At 47.8% G+C, this 18,625-nt stretch overlaps 1 protein-coding gene across 2 annotated transcripts in view; it reads left to right on the top strand.

The window, feature by feature from the left end:
- DTX1 (deltex E3 ubiquitin ligase 1) overlaps positions 1 to 18,548 on the top strand; it is a 60,806-nt gene extending 42,258 nt beyond the window's left edge. For both annotated transcript variants that reach the window (XM_028710111.2, XM_028710112.2), the window contains exons 4-10: positions 425 to 486; positions 2,636 to 2,797; positions 4,253 to 4,314; positions 5,609 to 5,767; positions 6,877 to 7,038; positions 8,282 to 8,371; positions 10,782 to 18,548. In XM_028710111.2, coding sequence (XP_028565944.2) covers positions 425 to 486; positions 2,636 to 2,797; positions 4,253 to 4,314; positions 5,609 to 5,767; positions 6,877 to 7,038; positions 8,282 to 8,371; positions 10,782 to 11,006 — 922 coding nt within the window. In that variant the 3' untranslated portion in view covers positions 11,007 to 18,548. The remainder of the gene's footprint in view (positions 1 to 424; positions 487 to 2,635; positions 2,798 to 4,252; positions 4,315 to 5,608; positions 5,768 to 6,876; positions 7,039 to 8,281; positions 8,372 to 10,781) is intronic.
- The last annotated feature ends 77 nt before the right edge of the window (positions 18,549 to 18,625 follow it).

Raw genomic sequence — 18,625 nt, 5'->3', positions numbered from 1 at the left:
CATGTAGAGGGCCAGGAGGCCAGCTGGCTAGCCCCAGCTGGGCCATCTCCTTCCAGCCATCCCACTGCAAAGACCATTACTTCTGCTCTAATGTAAATCAGCGACCCAGGCTTACTCAGCCAGGGCACGCTATCAGCAGATCGAACTGCGCACACAGAATAGGTGTGAGGCTTGTGGAAGGCTTGTACAAGTACAGATTTATTAATCATAAATCAGAACAAAGAAACATGTCGTCTCTCTCTCTCATGCCGTCTCAGAGAGAACAACCAAAAGCAAAAGCTATACACAACGGAAGTTCCCAGCAAGCTGTGCTGGAATGTAAACAGACATGTGACACACAACAATTCCACAAGTCTGCCCTTGTGGAATGGAAATGTCAACAGTCTGATCGTGCCCATCCATTCTCCTTTGTTTCTCTCTGCAGGGTTCCTGCCCTTCCAGTCAAGAACCTGAATGGCACTGGCCCAGTGCACCCTGCCCTGGCAGGTAAGAGCAGCAAGCTCAGCCTACCTTGAGATGTGGAGTGTTGATGAATGTTTTCAGTTTATCGTTGGTTTTAATCTTTTGAAGGTTTTAAATCAGTGGCTCCCAAAGTGGATGGTACCACACTCTCCTGGGGGGACAGTGGGATCACCTGGGAGGTGCTAAGAGGCTTAGGGGGTGGCAGGGTGTGTGTGCTGGAGGCGTCAACGACTATCTGACCTTGATCAAGTTCCTCAATTTTGTTGAATTAATTCCACTAAATATTTTCATTGGAATTTGAATGAATGTGCCATTCATTATTACTGTTCTGAATTTTATTTAGAAATGGGAAGGCCTGGAAAAAACCAGATTCCCCCCCCCCCCCGTTTCCCCCCGTTTTTCTCCAAAGCTGTTTTTCCCCAGAAAATTTGAAAAAAAAAAGAATATTCCATACACTCCCCCACCCCAATTTTTCCAGAAAAAAAGGCTTTGGAAAAAACACACAGAAAAAAACCTCCCCCCCCCCATTTTCCCGGGTTTATTCAAGGTCTTCCCATCTCTAATTTTATTGTGTTGTTATTTTCCTTAACGAGTCATGTAAACCGCTATCCTGAAGAATGCTATTTCTAGGGTAAGGGGCACTGGGGCCGGTGGTCTGAAAACGTTTGAGAACCACTGTTTTAAATGGTGGTCTTTTACCGTTTTTATTTATGATTTTATGGTTTCACTTCTTGCGCAAACAGCTTTGAGGGGAAGAGGTAGTCTCCTAACAACTTTCAGCACCCTTAACTGAACTACTGTTCCCAAGGTTCTCTGGGGGAGGCCATGTTCTTTTTCATGTGCTTTATCTATAGGGTGTGAATGTGGCCTCTGAGGGCTTAAATCAACTTGGCTGGCATCCATGCTGGCTGGGGTTAAGGGGAGATGTAGGCCAAACTATCTGGAGAGCATAAGATGGCAGGAGGCTGGGAAATCCACAGCCTCACCCATGAGTTCCTTCCCCATTCAGCCTTGTTTCACCTTGTGTGCTCTATATCATCTATCTATCTATCTATCTATCTATCTATCTATCTATCTATCATCTATCTATCATCTATCTATCTATCTATCTATCTATCTATCTATCTATCTATCTATCATCTATATCTATCTATCATCTATCTATCATCTATCTATCTATCATCTATCTGTCTGTCTATCTATCTATCTATCTATCTATCTATCTATCTATCTATCATCTATCTATCATCTATCTATCTATCTATCTATCTATCTATCATCTATCATTTATCTATCTCTATCTATCTATCATCTATCATCTATCTATCTATCTATCTATCTATCTATCTATCTATCTATCAATCATCTATCTATCTATCTATCATCTAATCTATCTGTCTATCTGTCTATCTGTCTATCTGTCTATCTACTTTATTGGCCTGAATATAAGCCGCACTTTCCCCCCAAATTCCGACCGTGAAAAGTTAAAGTGTGGCTTATATTTGCGACCTTACGGTATGCAACCAGGAGCATGGGGCAAACAGCACCAGGAGCGCGGTGAAGCGGCGCCTGCCCCATGCGTAGTCCCCCATCCTCTCCCCCAAGGACAGCAAGGGTGAGAGCGAGGAAGGCGAAAGGCCACCAGCAACGCAGTTCGGCTCACCCCCCCCCCCCAGTACACAGCCAGGAGCAGCGAGGAAGGGAGCGGCTTATATTCGGGTATTTTTTCCCTTTTCACCCTCCAACTTTAAAGCTGCGGCTTATATTCGGGCCAATACAGTATCTATCTGACTCTCTCTCTCTCTCTCTCTCTCTCTCTCATCATCTACTTACCTACCTATCTACCTTATCTCTTGGCTTATCCACACTTAAAGGAAGAGGTCTATGCTTGGTGTCCAAGCACTATTGTTCTTGTTTGCCCTGAGCTTTCCCCTCGAAAACCTGCTCTTTACAGCTGAATCAGAGCAAACGCCAATTCGGCTTTCCCATGAATTGACATTTGCTCCAATTCAGCTTTTTCATGGGAAAAGCTCCAGAGCAAAAAATATGGAGGGGTGGGGGTGGCGTTCAGAAATGGAGTTTTAAATTGCGGGCTGTGCCTGGAAAGAGCGAATGATAATACTTCTCTCTCTCTCTCTTTCTCTCTCTCTTTCCTTGTCTTTATTGGGCCCAGGGATGACAGGCATCTTGATGTGTGCAGCGGGCCTGCCTGTCTGCCTCACTCGAGCGCCAAAGCCCATCCTGCACCCACCACCTGTCAATAAGAGTGACATGAAGCCGGTGCCCGGAATCACCGGGATCTGCCGGAAGACCAAGAAGAAACACCTGAAAAAAAGTGAGTGAGTTTCTCTGCACCTCTCAATGAGGCCTTTGCCCCATATCTGACTGATACCACAGATACCTAAATTCAGGCCCGGGACCAGGGTCAGTATCCAATATTTGTGGCCAGGCCCCAAGCCTGTGGCTCTGGGCAATGCTTGCCATTGTAAAGGTCTGGTTTGCACATAATGCTAAACCGTGGTTTGTTGAAGCACACATCTCACAGGTGACCAGACAAACCATGGCTTGTTTCTCCCAAGTTTGGTTTGTTTTCCAGCTGCTCTTGCCTCATGACTTTGTAGTCTGGTGAGTTCCTGGAGTGAGATGACCAAACAAACCATGGTTAAGTAAGGGTGCCAGATTTACACTCACAGCTGTCCATGGAGGCACAGGTCAATTCTGTGTAGAGGGCAGCTGTATACCAGCTCCATCTGGTACGCAGGCTGAGATCCTACCTGCCCGTGGACTGTCTTGGCAGAGTAGTGCATGCTCTAGTTATCTCCCGCTTGGACTATTGCAATGCACTCTACGTGGGGCTACCTTGGAAGGTGACCCAGAAACTGCAACTAATCCAGAATGCGGCAGCTAGACTGGTGACCAGGAGTGGCCCCTGAGACCATCTAACACCAGTCCTGAAAGACCTTCATTAACTCCCAGTATGTTTCCGAGCACAATTCAAAGTGTTGGTGCTGACCTTTAAAGCCCTAAATGGCCTCGGCCCTGTATACCTGAAGGAGAGTCTCCACCAACATTGTTCAGCCTGTTCACTGTTCATTGTTCACTGAGGTCCAGCTCTGAGGGCCTTCTGGCGGTTCCCTCCCTGCGAGAAGTGAAGCTACAGGGAATCAGGCAGAGGGCATTCTCAGTAGTGGCACCACCCTGTGGAACACCTTCCCATCAGATGTCAAGGAAATAAACAACTATCTGACTTTTAGAAGACATCTGAAGGCAGCCCTGTTTAGGGTAGTTTTTAAATGTTTGATGTTTTATTGTGTTTTTAATATCCTGTTGTAAGCCACTCAGAGTGGCTGAGGAGGCCTGGCGAGATGGGTGGGGTATAAGTAATAAATTATTATTATTATTATTATTATTATTATTATTATTATTATTATTATTAACATCATCATTATTATCATTGTTGTTGTTATTACTACACAGAATGCTAAGCCATGGTTTAAGCAAACCAGGGTTTGTAAGCCCCCCAAGACTTCACGTCATGGTTTATTAGGGCAGGAAATAAATCATAGTTAAGGTGCTGACCAAATTTCGCACGTATTGCTAAATGCCAAGCCGACATAGGTGAACCTACATCGCAGGGGTTTGGTGAGGATAAAACAGACGGGGGAGGGACCATGCATGCCAACTTGAGCTCTTTGAAGGGGATAGAAATGTAATACTATTTTTTCTTATAAGAAAGGAAGACTATGTAATAGAGAATGATCTAGTTCCAGTGCTCTTTTATTCTGTACAGGCAAGAACCCTGAAGATGTAGTGAGACGTTACATCCAGAAGGTGAAGAACCCCCCAGATGAGGTGAGCTGCCTGCTATCTCTCAGTCTAATCTACTTCATGGGGGATCCAGTTATGTCACACTAAATCCCTTAGAAGAATACAAAATGTAAGACTAAAGACCCTGAGCAAAGGGCAAGCTAAGATCCCAGAGAGAAGCCTGTGTAAGAATTCTTTCCCCTGATCCAAGTGGAGAGGGAAGCCAAACTATATTAAGAAATGACTGGAAGATCTGGGTGTGTTTGACCTGGGAAAAGAGGTGACTAAGGGGTGACATGGAAACTGTCTTGAAATAGCTGAAGCAGTGGTGTAGCGTGGGTTGCCAGCACTCGGGGCCACATGGAGGGATGGGTGAGTGAGAGGGAAATGGATGAAATACGCATTCAACTCCCTAATGGCGTACGCATCACCCAGGAGATCACAGCCACAGAGATAAGAAAAGAAGAGTTATTCTGTTGTCTGGGGAGGCGGCTTCCTGGTTCGCACGGAGAAGTCATTTTCAAAGGAGCTCAACGACGGAAGAGCACAGCCTTGTTGAGGCAGCACCGGGTGTTGAAATTTTGCACCCCTCACAATTTTTTGCACCTGGGGCAACCGCCCCTGTGCCCCTTGCCCAAATGCTACACCACTGAGCTGAAGGGTTTGTCATGCAGAAGATGGAGCAGACGAGCTCCAGAGCGGCAGGATTGGAACAAATGGGTGGAAATGGCAAGGAAAGCAGATTTGAACGGAACATTACTGGCTGTGGAACAGAGGTGTCGGGTGCCCCTTCCCTGGAAGTATTCATGCTGAAGCTGTGCCTGCAAAAAGAAGGAGCAGAAAGAGAGGGGTGTCCCCTGGCCTCTTTCAAAATTGAAGACAGCCCTAGAACGTGTTTTATCCACTGTGTTTACCACTCACCAGTGTTTGAAACTCCCACTGTTCTAGGTGCATTTTGCGACAGGGAATTTCACTAGGGCGAGCAGTTTCTGAGCTCTGGGCACAATACTGCGCCTAAGATTTCAGGGAGGAAGGAAGGAAAGGAGGACCTTTTTCTGCCTCCCCACTTCCAGCTACTCTCTGAAGTCTGGAGAAGAGACCCTCTTAAGAATATTAGGGGGGTAGGAAAGGGAAAGACTAGACCATGTGAAGAATGAACATAATATTTTAGCTGCAGTTCATTCATTTTCAGCGTTGTATTCTTGTTATTAAAAAAGCGCGCCTAGACGCTCCGTTGTTGCTCCCATAACCTAGGTTTAATGTGCCATTTAGCTCCTAGCTTTCATATCTCAGTTTCTAACACAGCCACTCATGTCCCCAATTTGTCTCTCTCCAACAGGACTGCACCATCTGCATGGAGCGGCTGGTGTCCTCATCGGGCTACGAGGGGATCCTCAGGCACAAGGGGGCCAAACCGGAGCTCGTGGGAAAGCTGGGCAAATGCGGGCACCTCTACCACCTCCTCTGCCTGGTTGCCATGTACAACAATGGCAATAAGGTGAGAGATCAGAGGGCAATGGGTAGTTGCGTGAAAGGCATGGGAATGGACTTCTCCCTCCCAACACACCTTTCTCTCGTTTTAAGCCACACAATTTTCAAGGCCTGTTTTCTGCAACAAATAATGATACAGTCATACCTTGGAAGTCGAACGGAAACCATTCCAGAAGCCCATTCGACTTCCAAAACGTTCGGAAACCAAAGCATGGCTTCCGATTGGCTGCAGGAAGTGCCTCCAGCCAATCAGAAGCCATGAAAGCCCTGTCGGACTTTTGGATTCCAAAGAATGTTCACAAACCGGAATACTCACTTCCGGGTTTCTGGTGTTCGGGAGCCAAAATGTCCGAGTACCAAGGCGTTCGGGATCCAAGGTAGGACTGTAAATAAATAAGGGTAGAGTTGCCACCTTTGGTCAGGCAAAAAATGGGACAAGTTTGTGGGGAAACTGGGGGGCTAACAATTACTTTACTTGATGCAAAAATGACAGTGGGTTGTTTCCAATGCTGGTCATACTCAGAGTAGACCCAATGAAATGTATGAATCTAAGTTAGCAGTGTGGGACGTGGGTGGTGCTGTGGATTAAACCACTGAGCCTAGGACTTGCCGATCAGAAGGTCAGCGGTTCGAATCCCTGCGACGGGGTGAGCTCCCATTGCTCGGTCCCTGCTCCTGCCAACCTAAGCAGTTCAAAAGCACATGAAAGTGCAAGTAGATAAATAGGTACCGCTCTGGCGGGAAGGTAAACAGCATTTCCGTGCGCTGCTCTGGTTCGCCAGAAGCGGCTTAGTCATGCTGGCCACATGACCCGGAAGCTGTACGCCGGCTCCCTCGGCCAGTAAAGCGAGATGAGCGCCACAACCCCAGAGTCGGTCACAACTGGACCTAATGGTCAGGGGTCCCTTTACCTTTACTTAAGTTAGCAATGCACATTCATTTCAATGACTCACATCCTCCCCAACTGCTGAATTTCTGCCTGTCAGAAGAAAGGTAAAAGTAGAGAGTTTTAAGCTCCTTGAGGTCCATGGCTAAAAAGCAACCTGAAGAATGAGCTTCTTCTACATCTGCCTGTTCCTCTTTCTCCTCCCACCCTGTCTTCCTTTTGCCTGGCAGGATGGCAGCCTGCAATGCCCCACTTGCAAGGCCATCTATGGGGAGAAGACCGGGACTCAGCCCCCTGGGAAGATGGAGTTCCACATTATTCCACACTCGCTCCCTGGCTACTTAGACTGCAAAACCATCCGCATCGTGTATGACATTCCTGCAGGGATCCAGGTGAGAGGGATGGGGAAGAGAGAAAGAGAAAGGGAGAGGAAGGGTTGTGGTGGTTGGTTCCTATTTATCTACTTATTTCATTAAATTTATACACTACTTGATTTTTATTTTTATTTTTAAAACCCAACAACCTCAAAGCAGTTTACAGAAAAGATAAAACAATAAAAACTATCAACAACAATAATTTAAGACGTTTGAAAAGTTAAAATAATAGACTAAAAGCAGACAGAAACTCACATGAACTTTCTAAACATCAGGGCAGGCTTGTCTACACAAAAAATGTTTTATTGTTTTTTGTAACATAAAATCATTCAATAAAAATGATTAAAAATAAAAAATGTTTTTAGCAGTTGCTGATAAAAGTACAGTGGAGGCACCTGCCTGATATCAAGAGGCAGGGAGTTCCAAAGTGTACGTAGGTGCTGCCACACTAAAATACCAAGTTCTTACAAATGCCAAAGGTACTATGTAACGGTGGTACTTCTGCTGATTGAAGCAGTCGAGTAGGCATCTATGGAGTGAGGCAATTTTGCAGGTAAACTGGTCCCAAGTTGTTAAGTGCTTTATATACTAAGAGGTACACTTTGAGCTTGACCCAGTAGCAAATTGGCAGATCGCTGTGTCGATAGCAATTGTGCTGCAGGATTCTGCACTAATTGCAACTTCGGCCCTCCAGATGTTTTGAGACTACAATTCCCATCATCCCTAACTAACAGGACCAGTGGTCAGGGATGATGGGAGTTGTAGTCCCAAAACATCTGGAGGGGCGAGTTTGCCTATGCCTGTTCCAGATCAAATGCAAGGGAAGCTCCACATAGAGTGCATTGCAGTAATCCAGTGTTTGATTTATGAGTTGCAAAATACCAAATCTTGCTAGGCAACACACACACACCGTATTGGCCCGAACATAAGCTGCACCTTTAAAATTCAAGGGGGGGGAGACAATACCCAAATATAAGCCGCTTCCTTAAAATTCCACAGGCATTCACACCTGTTCCGTTTTACAGTATGTCTGTTTCAGCAGCGATATCGTAAAAGCTCATTTTTGTAAGGTCGCAAATTTAAGCCGCACTTTAACTTTTCACAGTCGGAATTTGAGGGAGACTTTGAGGGAGTGCGGCTTATATTTGGGCCAATACGGTGTATTTAATGAACTTTTCACAATATACCCAGGGGCAGGAAAACCATGTTGCCCATGACTTTTGCTGGTGCAACATGTAACTGAGACCTCTTGCTTCACCAGGGTCCCGAGCATCCAAATCCTGGGAAGAAGTTTACTGCGAGAGGCTTCCCTCGCCACTGCTACCTTCCTGACAACGAGAAAGGCAGAAAGGTAAGCAGCTGAATTTCCGCTGGGCTCTGGCTGGGGCTTCAGTACAGAGGAGAACATTTCCAAGCTTTCCCTCGAAATCCAACTTATCTGAGTGCCAAGTTTCTGGCATTTTGCTTCTTCAAAGACCCCTTTGGGGCCAAAGCCCGAAAACCTGCCTCTGCTTTTCAAAGCCTATTTCTGAAGCCATGAGGACTAGGTGCTTGCCCATTTTGTTTTAAAAGGTCAGGATCCTCAGGGTACCTCGTTTCGAAACCAGCCAAGTCAGATCTTTGTTCCAAAGCTGTGCTCTTAGGACAGCAGGAAATGGTTGAAAAGGCACTGGTGTGCAGGGGCCCCGATCCAGCAGGTGCAGAAAGGTGGCAGAAAGGATGCCTGCAACTTTGAGTGATACTTTTAGTGTCAGGCAATAGTTTGGCCTTGAGCTAGCTACACCGATCATTTTCTGGGTGGGCTGCCTCTTGTTTTCTAATGGGGTATTTATTTCCTGCCTGTGAAATAGCGGTTGGGCACCTGCTTTGCATGCAGAACGTGTTGGGATACTGCCAGGGAGACAAAGGCCATCATGCCTCCACGTCGATTCCGGACGATCCATCAACCTCCCGTAGAAACGCAGTATCAGTCAATTAGTGACACAAGCCTCAGAAACATCTGTCCACATTCCAAGGATTGGTGCACGCCCTTTGCAGAGTTCGCACAACGAAAGATGCACTCAGGAGAGCATTATTTACAACTTTATTCAGCGTTGGTCAGAACAAAGAAAAACATGACTGCCTGCCTGCGTGTCCAGACACACAGAGAGAAACAAAAGCTATATACAAAACAAACATCCTGTGAACAGGAAATACGCAGGCTGTGACACAACAACCTGCTCCCTTTTTAAGGTGGAATGGAAATATCCTAACAGAACGTCCCAGGTTCAATCCCTGATATCTCCAGGTAGGGCTGGGAGAAACTCCTGTCTGAAACCCTGGAGAGCCACTGTTGCTCAGAGTAGACAGTGCTGAGCTAGATCTACCAATGGCCTGACTCAGCACTTTCCCCCCAGCTTCTGCCATGTCAGGGTTGGGGTGTATGCAAGGGAGAAAGAGAAGGGTCATTGGTTCAGGAGCTGGTTCATTCTGGGCTGGCTCAGTGCCAGGAGTTCTTGTTTGCGGGCTCCAGAAAACGGTATCGGAACTTCACTCAAAGCCCTGGTTTGACTCAGTTGATTTATTTATTCTTTATTTATTATTCCTGCATCTTTTACTGTAATCTGTCTATTGTATAACCATAGTACAGTGGTACCTCAGGTTACATACACTTCAGGTTACAGATGCTTCAGGTTACAGACTCCGCTAACCCAGAAATATTACCTTGGGTTAAGAACTTTGCTTCAGGATGAGAACAGAAATCGTGCTCCAGCGGCACGGCAACAGCAGGAAGCCCCATTAGCTAAAGTGGTGCTTCAGGTTAAGAACAGTTTCAGGTTAAGAACGGACCTCCGGAATGAATTAAGTACTTAACCCAAGGTACCACTGTATCCTAAATTCATGTTACTTTACAAGTGTCATCATATTCTTGCCAATGATTTCAACTGTTTACAGTGGTTTCTCAAATACCGTACTTTTCCGTATATAAGACTATGTTTTTTCCCCCTTTAAAAATCATGCTAAAAACTGGGGGTCGTCTTTTACATGGGTAGGGCATAGGGTGGACGTTTGCTTAGCCGCTGGCGTGGCTGTCAGCTGCTATTGTGCATGTTATTGGTTGCTGCGTCAATGGGTGGTTGGCACACTCTGCTAGTGATGGGACAGACAGGAGGCAGATTTTGCGATGTGCATTGGTGAGAGATTTTTGGCAATTCCCCCTAAAAAAAGCTCAACAACCCTGGGTAATCCCCCCCCCCCAAAAAAAAGCTCAATACCTCTGGCAATTCTCCGCAAAAAAAATTTCAACATCTCTGGGCAATCTCCCCCCATTTTCTTAAAACTGCGTCCCCCAAAATAGGGGTCCTCTTATACATGGGGCGTCTTATAGACAGAAAAGTATGGTATGTTAGAAAGTTACAGTAATACCTTGGGTTAAATATGCTTCAGGTTGAGTGTTTTCAGGTTACGCTCCGCAGCGACCCAGAAGTAACGGAGCTCGTTACTTCCGGGTTTCATCACTTGCGCATGTGCAGATGCTCAAAATGATGTCACATGCATGCGCGGAGGCGGCGAAACGCGCAGACGCGCAAACACATGTTACGTTCTACTCAGGACGCGAACGGAACGGATCCCATTCGCATCCAGAGGTACCACTGTATTCCAGTCTTTTAACTTCCTGGTTTCTGATCTTTCCCTTCAGTCTTGCTATTTCTGCATATTCTATCAGCTTGGTCTGCCATGGTTTGACTCAGTTTTAAGTAAGCCAGCTTCTTATGTTGCAGGTCTTGAAACTCCTGATTGTGGCCTGGGAACGCCGGCTGATCTTCACCATTGGGACATCCAACACGACAGGCGAATCCGACACGGTGGTGTGGAACGAGATCCACCACAAGACCGAATTTGGGTCCAACCTCACCGGCCACGGCTACCCTGACCCAAACTACCTGGACAACGTCCTGGCGGAACTGATGGCCCAGGGGGTCTTGGAAGCCAACCTGAAGGACTGAAGAGGCATCGCGGCTGCTCTTTCCCAACCACACTTTTGCCATGGGCGTTGCGTGGAAGCACGAACACTGCCTGAGTCCGTCCGTCCATCCGTCTGCGTGTGTGCGTGTCTCTGTTGATCAGCTCTCAACCAGCATATCGGGATAAGCCTGGTCTTCAAGACCTCTCATGTTGCCGGTCTTCACCTCTCCAGCCTGGGTCTTCAGCTTGGGTCTTCAGCCGGGTCTTCACTTCTTCTCATGTTGTTGGTCTTCACCTCTCCAGCCAAGTCTTCAGCCTGGCCTTCACATCTCATGTTGCTTCTGCTGCCTTGACTATGGACGATCTCCACACAGCGATGCCAGACATGGCCAAAGGAAACCACGGGGCGCTCCTCTCCCTCCAGGACCAAGGACTGTCTAGATCGTTCCTGAGTTTCCCCACTGGAGGAAGACCACCCAAAACTGCGCAAGTGAGCAACTGAAGCAATCAGCTCTTCTTTTTCCTTTTATATATGATATATACATACATAACACAAACCCCTATATATTCTTGGCAGTCTGCAATATTCCTCTTGTCCTGACTGTGTTTGCACATCACACCATCCTATATTACATATCTGCCGCTCTGTAACAGGATATCATATGTAATAGGGGAGATATATGAAGCCAAGTGTGGAAGCGTTGGTCCTCCTGCCCATCCCTTCCCGGGAAAACTCTTGGTTCTTTCTGCATTGGTGACTCATTTTGCCTTTGTGATGCCTTTGCCACTTTGCCACAGGAGGCAGTAGGAAGGAATTCTGGCTTGGGAAGCCATGGGTTGTTGTATCCACCTAAGCCCTACTCAGAGTAAACCCATCAAAATCAATGGACCTAAGTTAGCCCGGTTCGTTCATTTCTGAGGGTCTGCACCGTGTAGGACCTAGGATGGGCTACAAGCCTAGGATGGCCAAAGAGAGGTGTGACATCTTAATGACGGGCATGGCAGTGTTCCTCACCTCAGCTTTGCAAATTGCCTTACACACACAAGCATGCTGGTCTTTACGGCCAGCTCCTGAAGAGTTTACTGCCTAAAGCAAAGGTTGAGATGCTGCTGCCTCCCATTCCATCTACTGTCCGCTAGCATTCAGGGCAAAACCCTCTCGATCTCGCTCTGCTGGCCTTCACCTCTCCAGCTGGGTCTTCACATCGCATGTTCCTTCGGTTGCCTTTGCTGCCCAGCAATGTTTCTGAATCCCAGTTGCTGGAAACCACGGGATTGCGTTCGAATCCTGCTTGCTGGTTTCCCACAGACATCTGGTTGGCCCCTGTGAGAACAGGATGCTGGACTAGATAGGCCATTGGCCGAATCCAGCAGGCTCTTCCTTTCAACTGGATCTGATTTCAGCACTGGCAACGGGATAATGAAGCTGGTTTGGAGATGAGGCCATGTAGCGCTCCGTACCTCTAAGAGCTTTCTGCTGCTGCTCTCCACCCCGCCCACCACAGCATTTGCTGACTAAGGCAGGTGGCTCCCTCTGCCTAAGGTTAGGGCTGGCCCTGTTGCTCTCAATCCATGCTATGGGATACTGGAAACCACAGGGGGAAGGAGAGTCCTCTTGTGCTTGGATCCTCTCTGGTTTCCTACAGGCACCTGGTGAGAAGAGGATGCTAGACTAGAGGGGACCCCTCTGTCCTGATCTAGCAGGCATTTCTTATGGTCTTAGGAAGGTCATTGCAAGGGCAAAGAGGGAGTCCTGCACTTCAGATTAGATTCTGATTTGGGCACATTGGCCTTACCCTCAGAGAGGGGGGGAAGGGAATGTGGCAGAGGTGTATGAAACAATGGATTCTGTGGGGGGGGGGGAATGGATTGAGAGAAGGCTTTCCCCACTCTCTCATAATACTAGAACCTAGGGCCAGCCAGTGAGGCAGAATGTTGGGAGATGCAAGATGAAGTAAAAACTCTGGAATTAGCTGCCGCAGGAGGTCATGCAGTCCGCCATCTTGGACAGCATTAGAAGGGGATTAGACAAAATAACAGAGGGTAATGGCTATCAACAGTGACTCGTCAGTCCAGCAACTTTTTAAAATGTTGCTTTAATCAGAAGCATTAGTTACTGACACACACAGACACAAACCGTCCTAAGATTGCAAACTTGGGGGGGGGGTTGAGTTTCTTAAAAAATGTGAGGTTTGTGCAGGAATTTGATAGGTGTGCACGGCATGGTGTGGAAGGGTGAAGCTGAATGTTGGAATATTTAGGACAGATGAAGTGACTTCTTTACAGACTGGGGAACCTGTTCCCACAGGAGGCAGTGATGGCCACACACTCGGATGACTGCCTTCTCCCAAATTTACTGTTCCTCTTCCAGGATCCACCTCTGCACAGTCTTGGGTGAGCCTGGCTTGACCAGCAGCCCTCAAGTGTTGAGCCTTGCCTGGACAGTCTCCACAGTTCCTACCACGCCCTCGAGCTGCTAGCCTCCTGTTGCCTTAATATGACCAGCAGAAAGGAGAACTGTGGGCAGCTCTGGCTTCTCCAGCCTCCCCAAATCATTGGGGAGAGAAGCTGCCTTCTCCTCCCCACTCCCTGCCACCATTAAGACATGGGTGCGGGAATCTATTTCAGACTGAGGGCCGCATTCCTTTCAGGGAAACCTTCCAGGGGCCATGTGTCAGGTAGGGCCAGAGGCAAGAGGCTAGTTTCTGCATACCCCCTTCTCTATCCTCCATGGAGGAGGCAAGAGGCACGATCAGTTCAGGGGCATGTTCCCAGCCAGGGAAAGGCATCCAGGGTGGTATGTGAATCAGGGCCAGTGAGTGGTGTGGCCTAGGAAGAGTCCAGAGGGCCAGACAGCCTGGATAGCTCATTGGTTAGAGCGTGGTGCTGATAACTCCAAGGTTGCAGGTTCGATCCCTGTATGAGACAGCTGCTTATTCCTGCATTGCAGGTAGTTGATGATCTTCAGGGACCCTTCCAACTCTGAAATTCTCTGGTTCTATGATAAAAGATGCATGGTGGGCCAGATTTGGCCTGACGTTCCCCACACCAGCCTTAAAAGGTAAAGGGACCCCTGACCATTAAGTCCAGTCGTGGCCAACTCTGGGGTTGCGGCGCTCATCTCCCTTTACTGGCCGAGGGAGCCGGCATACAGCTTCCGGGTCATGTGGCCAGCAGGACTAAGCTGCTTCTGGCAAACCAGAGCAGCGCACGGAAACGCCGTTTACCTTCCCGCCAGAGCGGTACCTATTTATCTACTTGCACTTTGTGCTTTCGAACTGTTAGGTTGGCAGGAGCAGGGACCGAGCAACGGGAGCTCACCCCATCACGGGGATTCGAACCGCCGACCTTTCAATTGGCAAGTCCTAGGCTCTGTGGTTTAACCCACAGCGCCACCCGAGTCCCTTAGGACAGTGCTTAACAGCACAGCGATCCTCTCGCATACAGGATCTTAAGGTATCTGATGCACAGAAGGGAGAATTGTGGCCGGTGCCCCTTCTCCTCACCCCACCCTCCAAATACCACTTAGGCTCCTCCACCACCCAAGTCCCCCCACTTAACTGCTCTTTCTGCAGATCCAGCAGGAATGGGAGGCGGACGACATGCCCTTCAGGGCTGGATTCACCAATATGCTCCATCGTCTGCAGAGAGTAACGTCCCTGCAGTCTGGAATTTGCCCTGGCACAGTGCGTGCCCATCTCCCTCTAAACTCATTTCACATTCCTGGTGCTCATAACTCATGCCTGGCCTTTGTTGAAAGACAAGGAAGAGGGAGCAGCGGCTGGCGTTTTGGTTTTAAAAAAATAAAAAATATATTATTTTCCCTTTTTGCAAAGGCAGGTTTCTGCTGCAGTGATAAAATCAGCAGGGAACGGATCCACCTTTTTGCATTGAAATCCTGCCAAAGTTATCTCTCACCTCTGGGAGAGAAGGAAGGGGGGGGGCTTGGTTTCATTAGGCAGCACTTCCTTCCCCAACCTGCGCCCTCCAGAAGTTGTGTGCTACAGTTCTCATCAACCCCCAACCCAACATGGCCGCAAGATGCCGGGGGCTGATGGGGGTTGTACTTCAAGAGGGGTTTGCTAAGTGGGGCTGATGGGAATTGGAGTCCAAACATCTGAATGATTCCAGGTTAGCCAAGGCTGATGTAGTAAGTTTGATTGTCCAGCTATCAGTGTCAGGACTCAGCTACATTAGTCAAGAAACAGCGTTTTGAATGTGTTATAAACATGCAGCACCAGAGGGCGCCAGAGAGCAAAAAATATTTCTAAGCCATTTTCCATAGCGTTTTTCTTTTCTTCTGATGTAACAATTTAATTTATTACTTTTTATAGCTTTTCCGCCCTGTGTTCCTCCACCCTTGGTAAAAGGCATATATTTGTGAAAATGGGATACAAGAATGCTTTAAACTGGGGAAGGTGGCTTGCAAAGAATGTGTCCATTGGGAGAAACATGCACTAAAATTCAGATGGAATTCCATGAGGGATTTTTTTTCAAACTGATGAGGGAGCTGGGTATGTTTAGGCAGGAGAAGACTGAGAGGTGAAATGAGAGCCATTTTCAAATATCTGAAGGGCTGTCACATAGAAGATGGAGGAAGCGTTTCCCCCCCTACTCCAGACTGTAGGACCTGAACCAGTTGACTCAAGTTACCAGATTCTGACTGAATGTTAGTAAGGACTTTCTGATGATAAGAGCCATCTGACCATAGATTGTACTCCCTCTGAAGATGGTGGACTCTCCTTCATTGGGGGGGGGCACTTTAAACAGAGGCTGAATGGCCATATGTCAAGGATTCCTTAGAAGTGATTCCTGCATTGCAGGGGGGTTGGTGTAGATTGCCATTGGCATCCCTTTCAATGCAGATTGTGGAGGCTAAACAACTAGAAAAATGAGAAACCAAGAAAAAACCCCAAATGGACAGATTTGGCAATCCCCAGAATTTACACCCCGTTTGCCAGTCTGCGGTAAGAAAGCATAGGGGCAAGTTTGGGGCAAGAAACCATTTCATCCTCTGTTCATTGGAGGCAGGGCTGTTTCCGTTCTGCTGCAGTTCATTTTCTTCTCAAATATACATTATTCACCTCACTGTCATCTGCAGCAAAAATCATGTAACTTGAGACAATTTAAGTAATCAGTTGCGTTAATTACATTGTTATTACATTGTTCTACCACATTCATTTGAATGCAAGGGGAACTTAATGCATTTTTTGTGTGGGGTGGGGGTATAATCAATTATGTATCATTTGCAAACTGAAGGCAGCAACAGCCAGTTGACTGATTTCCGTTCTGGATACAGGACCAAAAAGCAAACATAATCAAATTCCTTCTTCATTTCCGTCGGAATTTTCCAACATCCCTAGTTGCAACTCAGGCATTTGGGCTGCATCTTTAAAACACACACACACACACACACACACACACACACACACACACACACAAACTCAGTGCAGTTTCTCTGCTGTTCTTCTGCTGCTCCTGCTGGGCTGTGCACCTGGAGTGATTATTCCACTCCACGTCAAAATTGCCGCCTCCGGCGCTGTGACAACCCCCCACCTTGACCCAGCTGGTCTCATTTGGTGTATGAGAATCAGTATGGCTTGATGATTATATTATTGTTATTACTGTTATTATTGAAGTCTCAAGGTGACTCGCAAATGGAGAAAAGGTACAATGTATGTTCAAACAAGATGAGCACTAAAAAGTGGTCCTCCGTCAATTCCCAAGCATCGACCCCGCACAACATCGAAACCATCATACCAAAACATCTGGCTGAAATAATCCCAGGGCAGCGAGGATAAAAAAGTAACCATCAGATGTCCAGGAGAACAGGGAAAGTCTTTGCCCGGTGCCAGGAGTACTTTAGAGTCAGCACCAGGGGAGTCTCCCTGGGGAGAACATCCCATAAATCAATCCCACTCACCCACGCCCTCCAGACAAGCAAGAGGCATCATCAGAATTCCTGGAGACACATTGCAGGCAAAAGCACTCAAGTAGGGATCAGAGCAGGGCTCGTGGGAGGTGTGGCCTGGAGGCAAGGGGTGTGGCCTTGGAAGGAGGCGTGGCTAGGGAGACCTCAGATGATGGTGCCAAGTTGGTTCCTATGGGAAGAGTTGTTGCATGAGGTATTGGGGTCTTGAGCATATATGAACCAGAGTTTATTTAGCATTATGTTCTTTCTCCTCAACCCTCCTTTTCTTGGCTAATAGCAAGAGCTTGAGCCTGGCTTGCAAGAGTGTTTCTGAGGATGTGCCAAGTGCCTTTCTCCTCCCACTGTGCCACCACAACTTCCCTAGACAAAACCACACATGCCCACGGCTAGATTGGAAGGGCATCCAGGCCACGTCCCTATCAGGAGTACATCTCCTTGGAACTGGCATCTGTGTGATGCTCCTTAAGCCAGGTGAAAAGGGTAAGAAACTCCTCTGTCCTGTTCCTCTCTTCTCCCTGCTTCCTTAATGGTTAGGATCCAGTTTGTTGCCGGAAGCAGTGACAGTGTTGTCTTCTAAACCAGCAGAGACCAGAAGGCACCCATGCAAAGGACGCTTGCTCCTATGCCAGCCTGAAAGACTTCTTCCGCTACTTATCAAGCAGCCCAAAAATGTGCGCCAGCCTCACTACTAAACCTGTCAACGGAGGAGTAAGCAAGCTCACTAAGTGACACAGAACTCCTCATTACAAGCCCAGTTTGTGCAGGCTTATTCTCGATCCTCCCTTCATCCAAACGAGCATCACCAGAATCCCAATTCTTCCCATAGATCATGTAGCTCAGTTAGTTACAGCATGGTGCTGATGATGCCAACGTCACAGGTTCGATCCCCGTCCAGGACAGCTGCATATTCTGGCGCTGCAGGGGACTAGATGATTTTTGGGGGTCCCTTCTATGATTCTATGAGTTCAAGGATGCTTTGCAGCCTGGCAAAACCACTTGCCCAGGGGTGTGGGGAGCAGGGCTGGTGAGGGGTGTGGCCTGTGGAGAAGGGGTGTGGCCTGTGGGGTGTGTGGCTGGGAAAGGGGTGTGGCTTATGGAGAAGGGGGTGGCTGGGAAAGGGGGTGTGGCCTGTGGAGAGTCCCAAGGGCCCGACAAAAAGGTCTGTCTGGAGCTTCTCATCTGGTCCCTACGTCTGAAATTCGCCACTGTGTCCTATGGCTTGAATGAACATATGACCTGAAGCACAGTAATAGTGGGGGCATGGGGGATCTGTGGCCCTGTCCACGACTCCCAACACCCACCAGTCCCAGCCAGCATGGTTGATGCTCAAGGATGGTGGGAGTTGTAGTACTGACAGCATCTGGAGGGCCACTGGTTCCCCACCGCTGGGTGATTGGGTGGAAGAGAGTCAAGTCCCAACAGCCTCACATGGGACAGGTGAGAGAGGTTGCATTTCCGAGCATGTCTAACTATGGATGGGGTTGCTGGGCGTTGAGGAGGAAAGTTGCCATGTCAATGGCATGGTCAGTTGAGGTTCCTGTCTGGAGATCCCAAAGGGCTTTGTAATTTCCTTGGTGTCTTTCTCTGTTCATGCTCAGCATGTGTTGATGTCTTTACAAATTTATGCAGTAAATGTGGAATCCAAATGCTATCTCTGTGTTGCATTCTTTCCTCTCCAACTGAAAGCACTTCGGCTATGTTCGTCGCACCTAACTGTCAGGGACTGGC

The sequence above is a fragment of the Podarcis muralis genome, chromosome 16 (genome assembly GCF_964188315.1).
Source record: "Podarcis muralis chromosome 16, rPodMur119.hap1.1, whole genome shotgun sequence".
In the NCBI taxonomy this organism is placed as follows: Eukaryota; Metazoa; Chordata; class Lepidosauria; order Squamata; family Lacertidae; genus Podarcis; species Podarcis muralis.
Note: the sequence above shows the minus strand (reverse complement) of the source record. Positions and strands in the feature narration are given on the sequence as shown.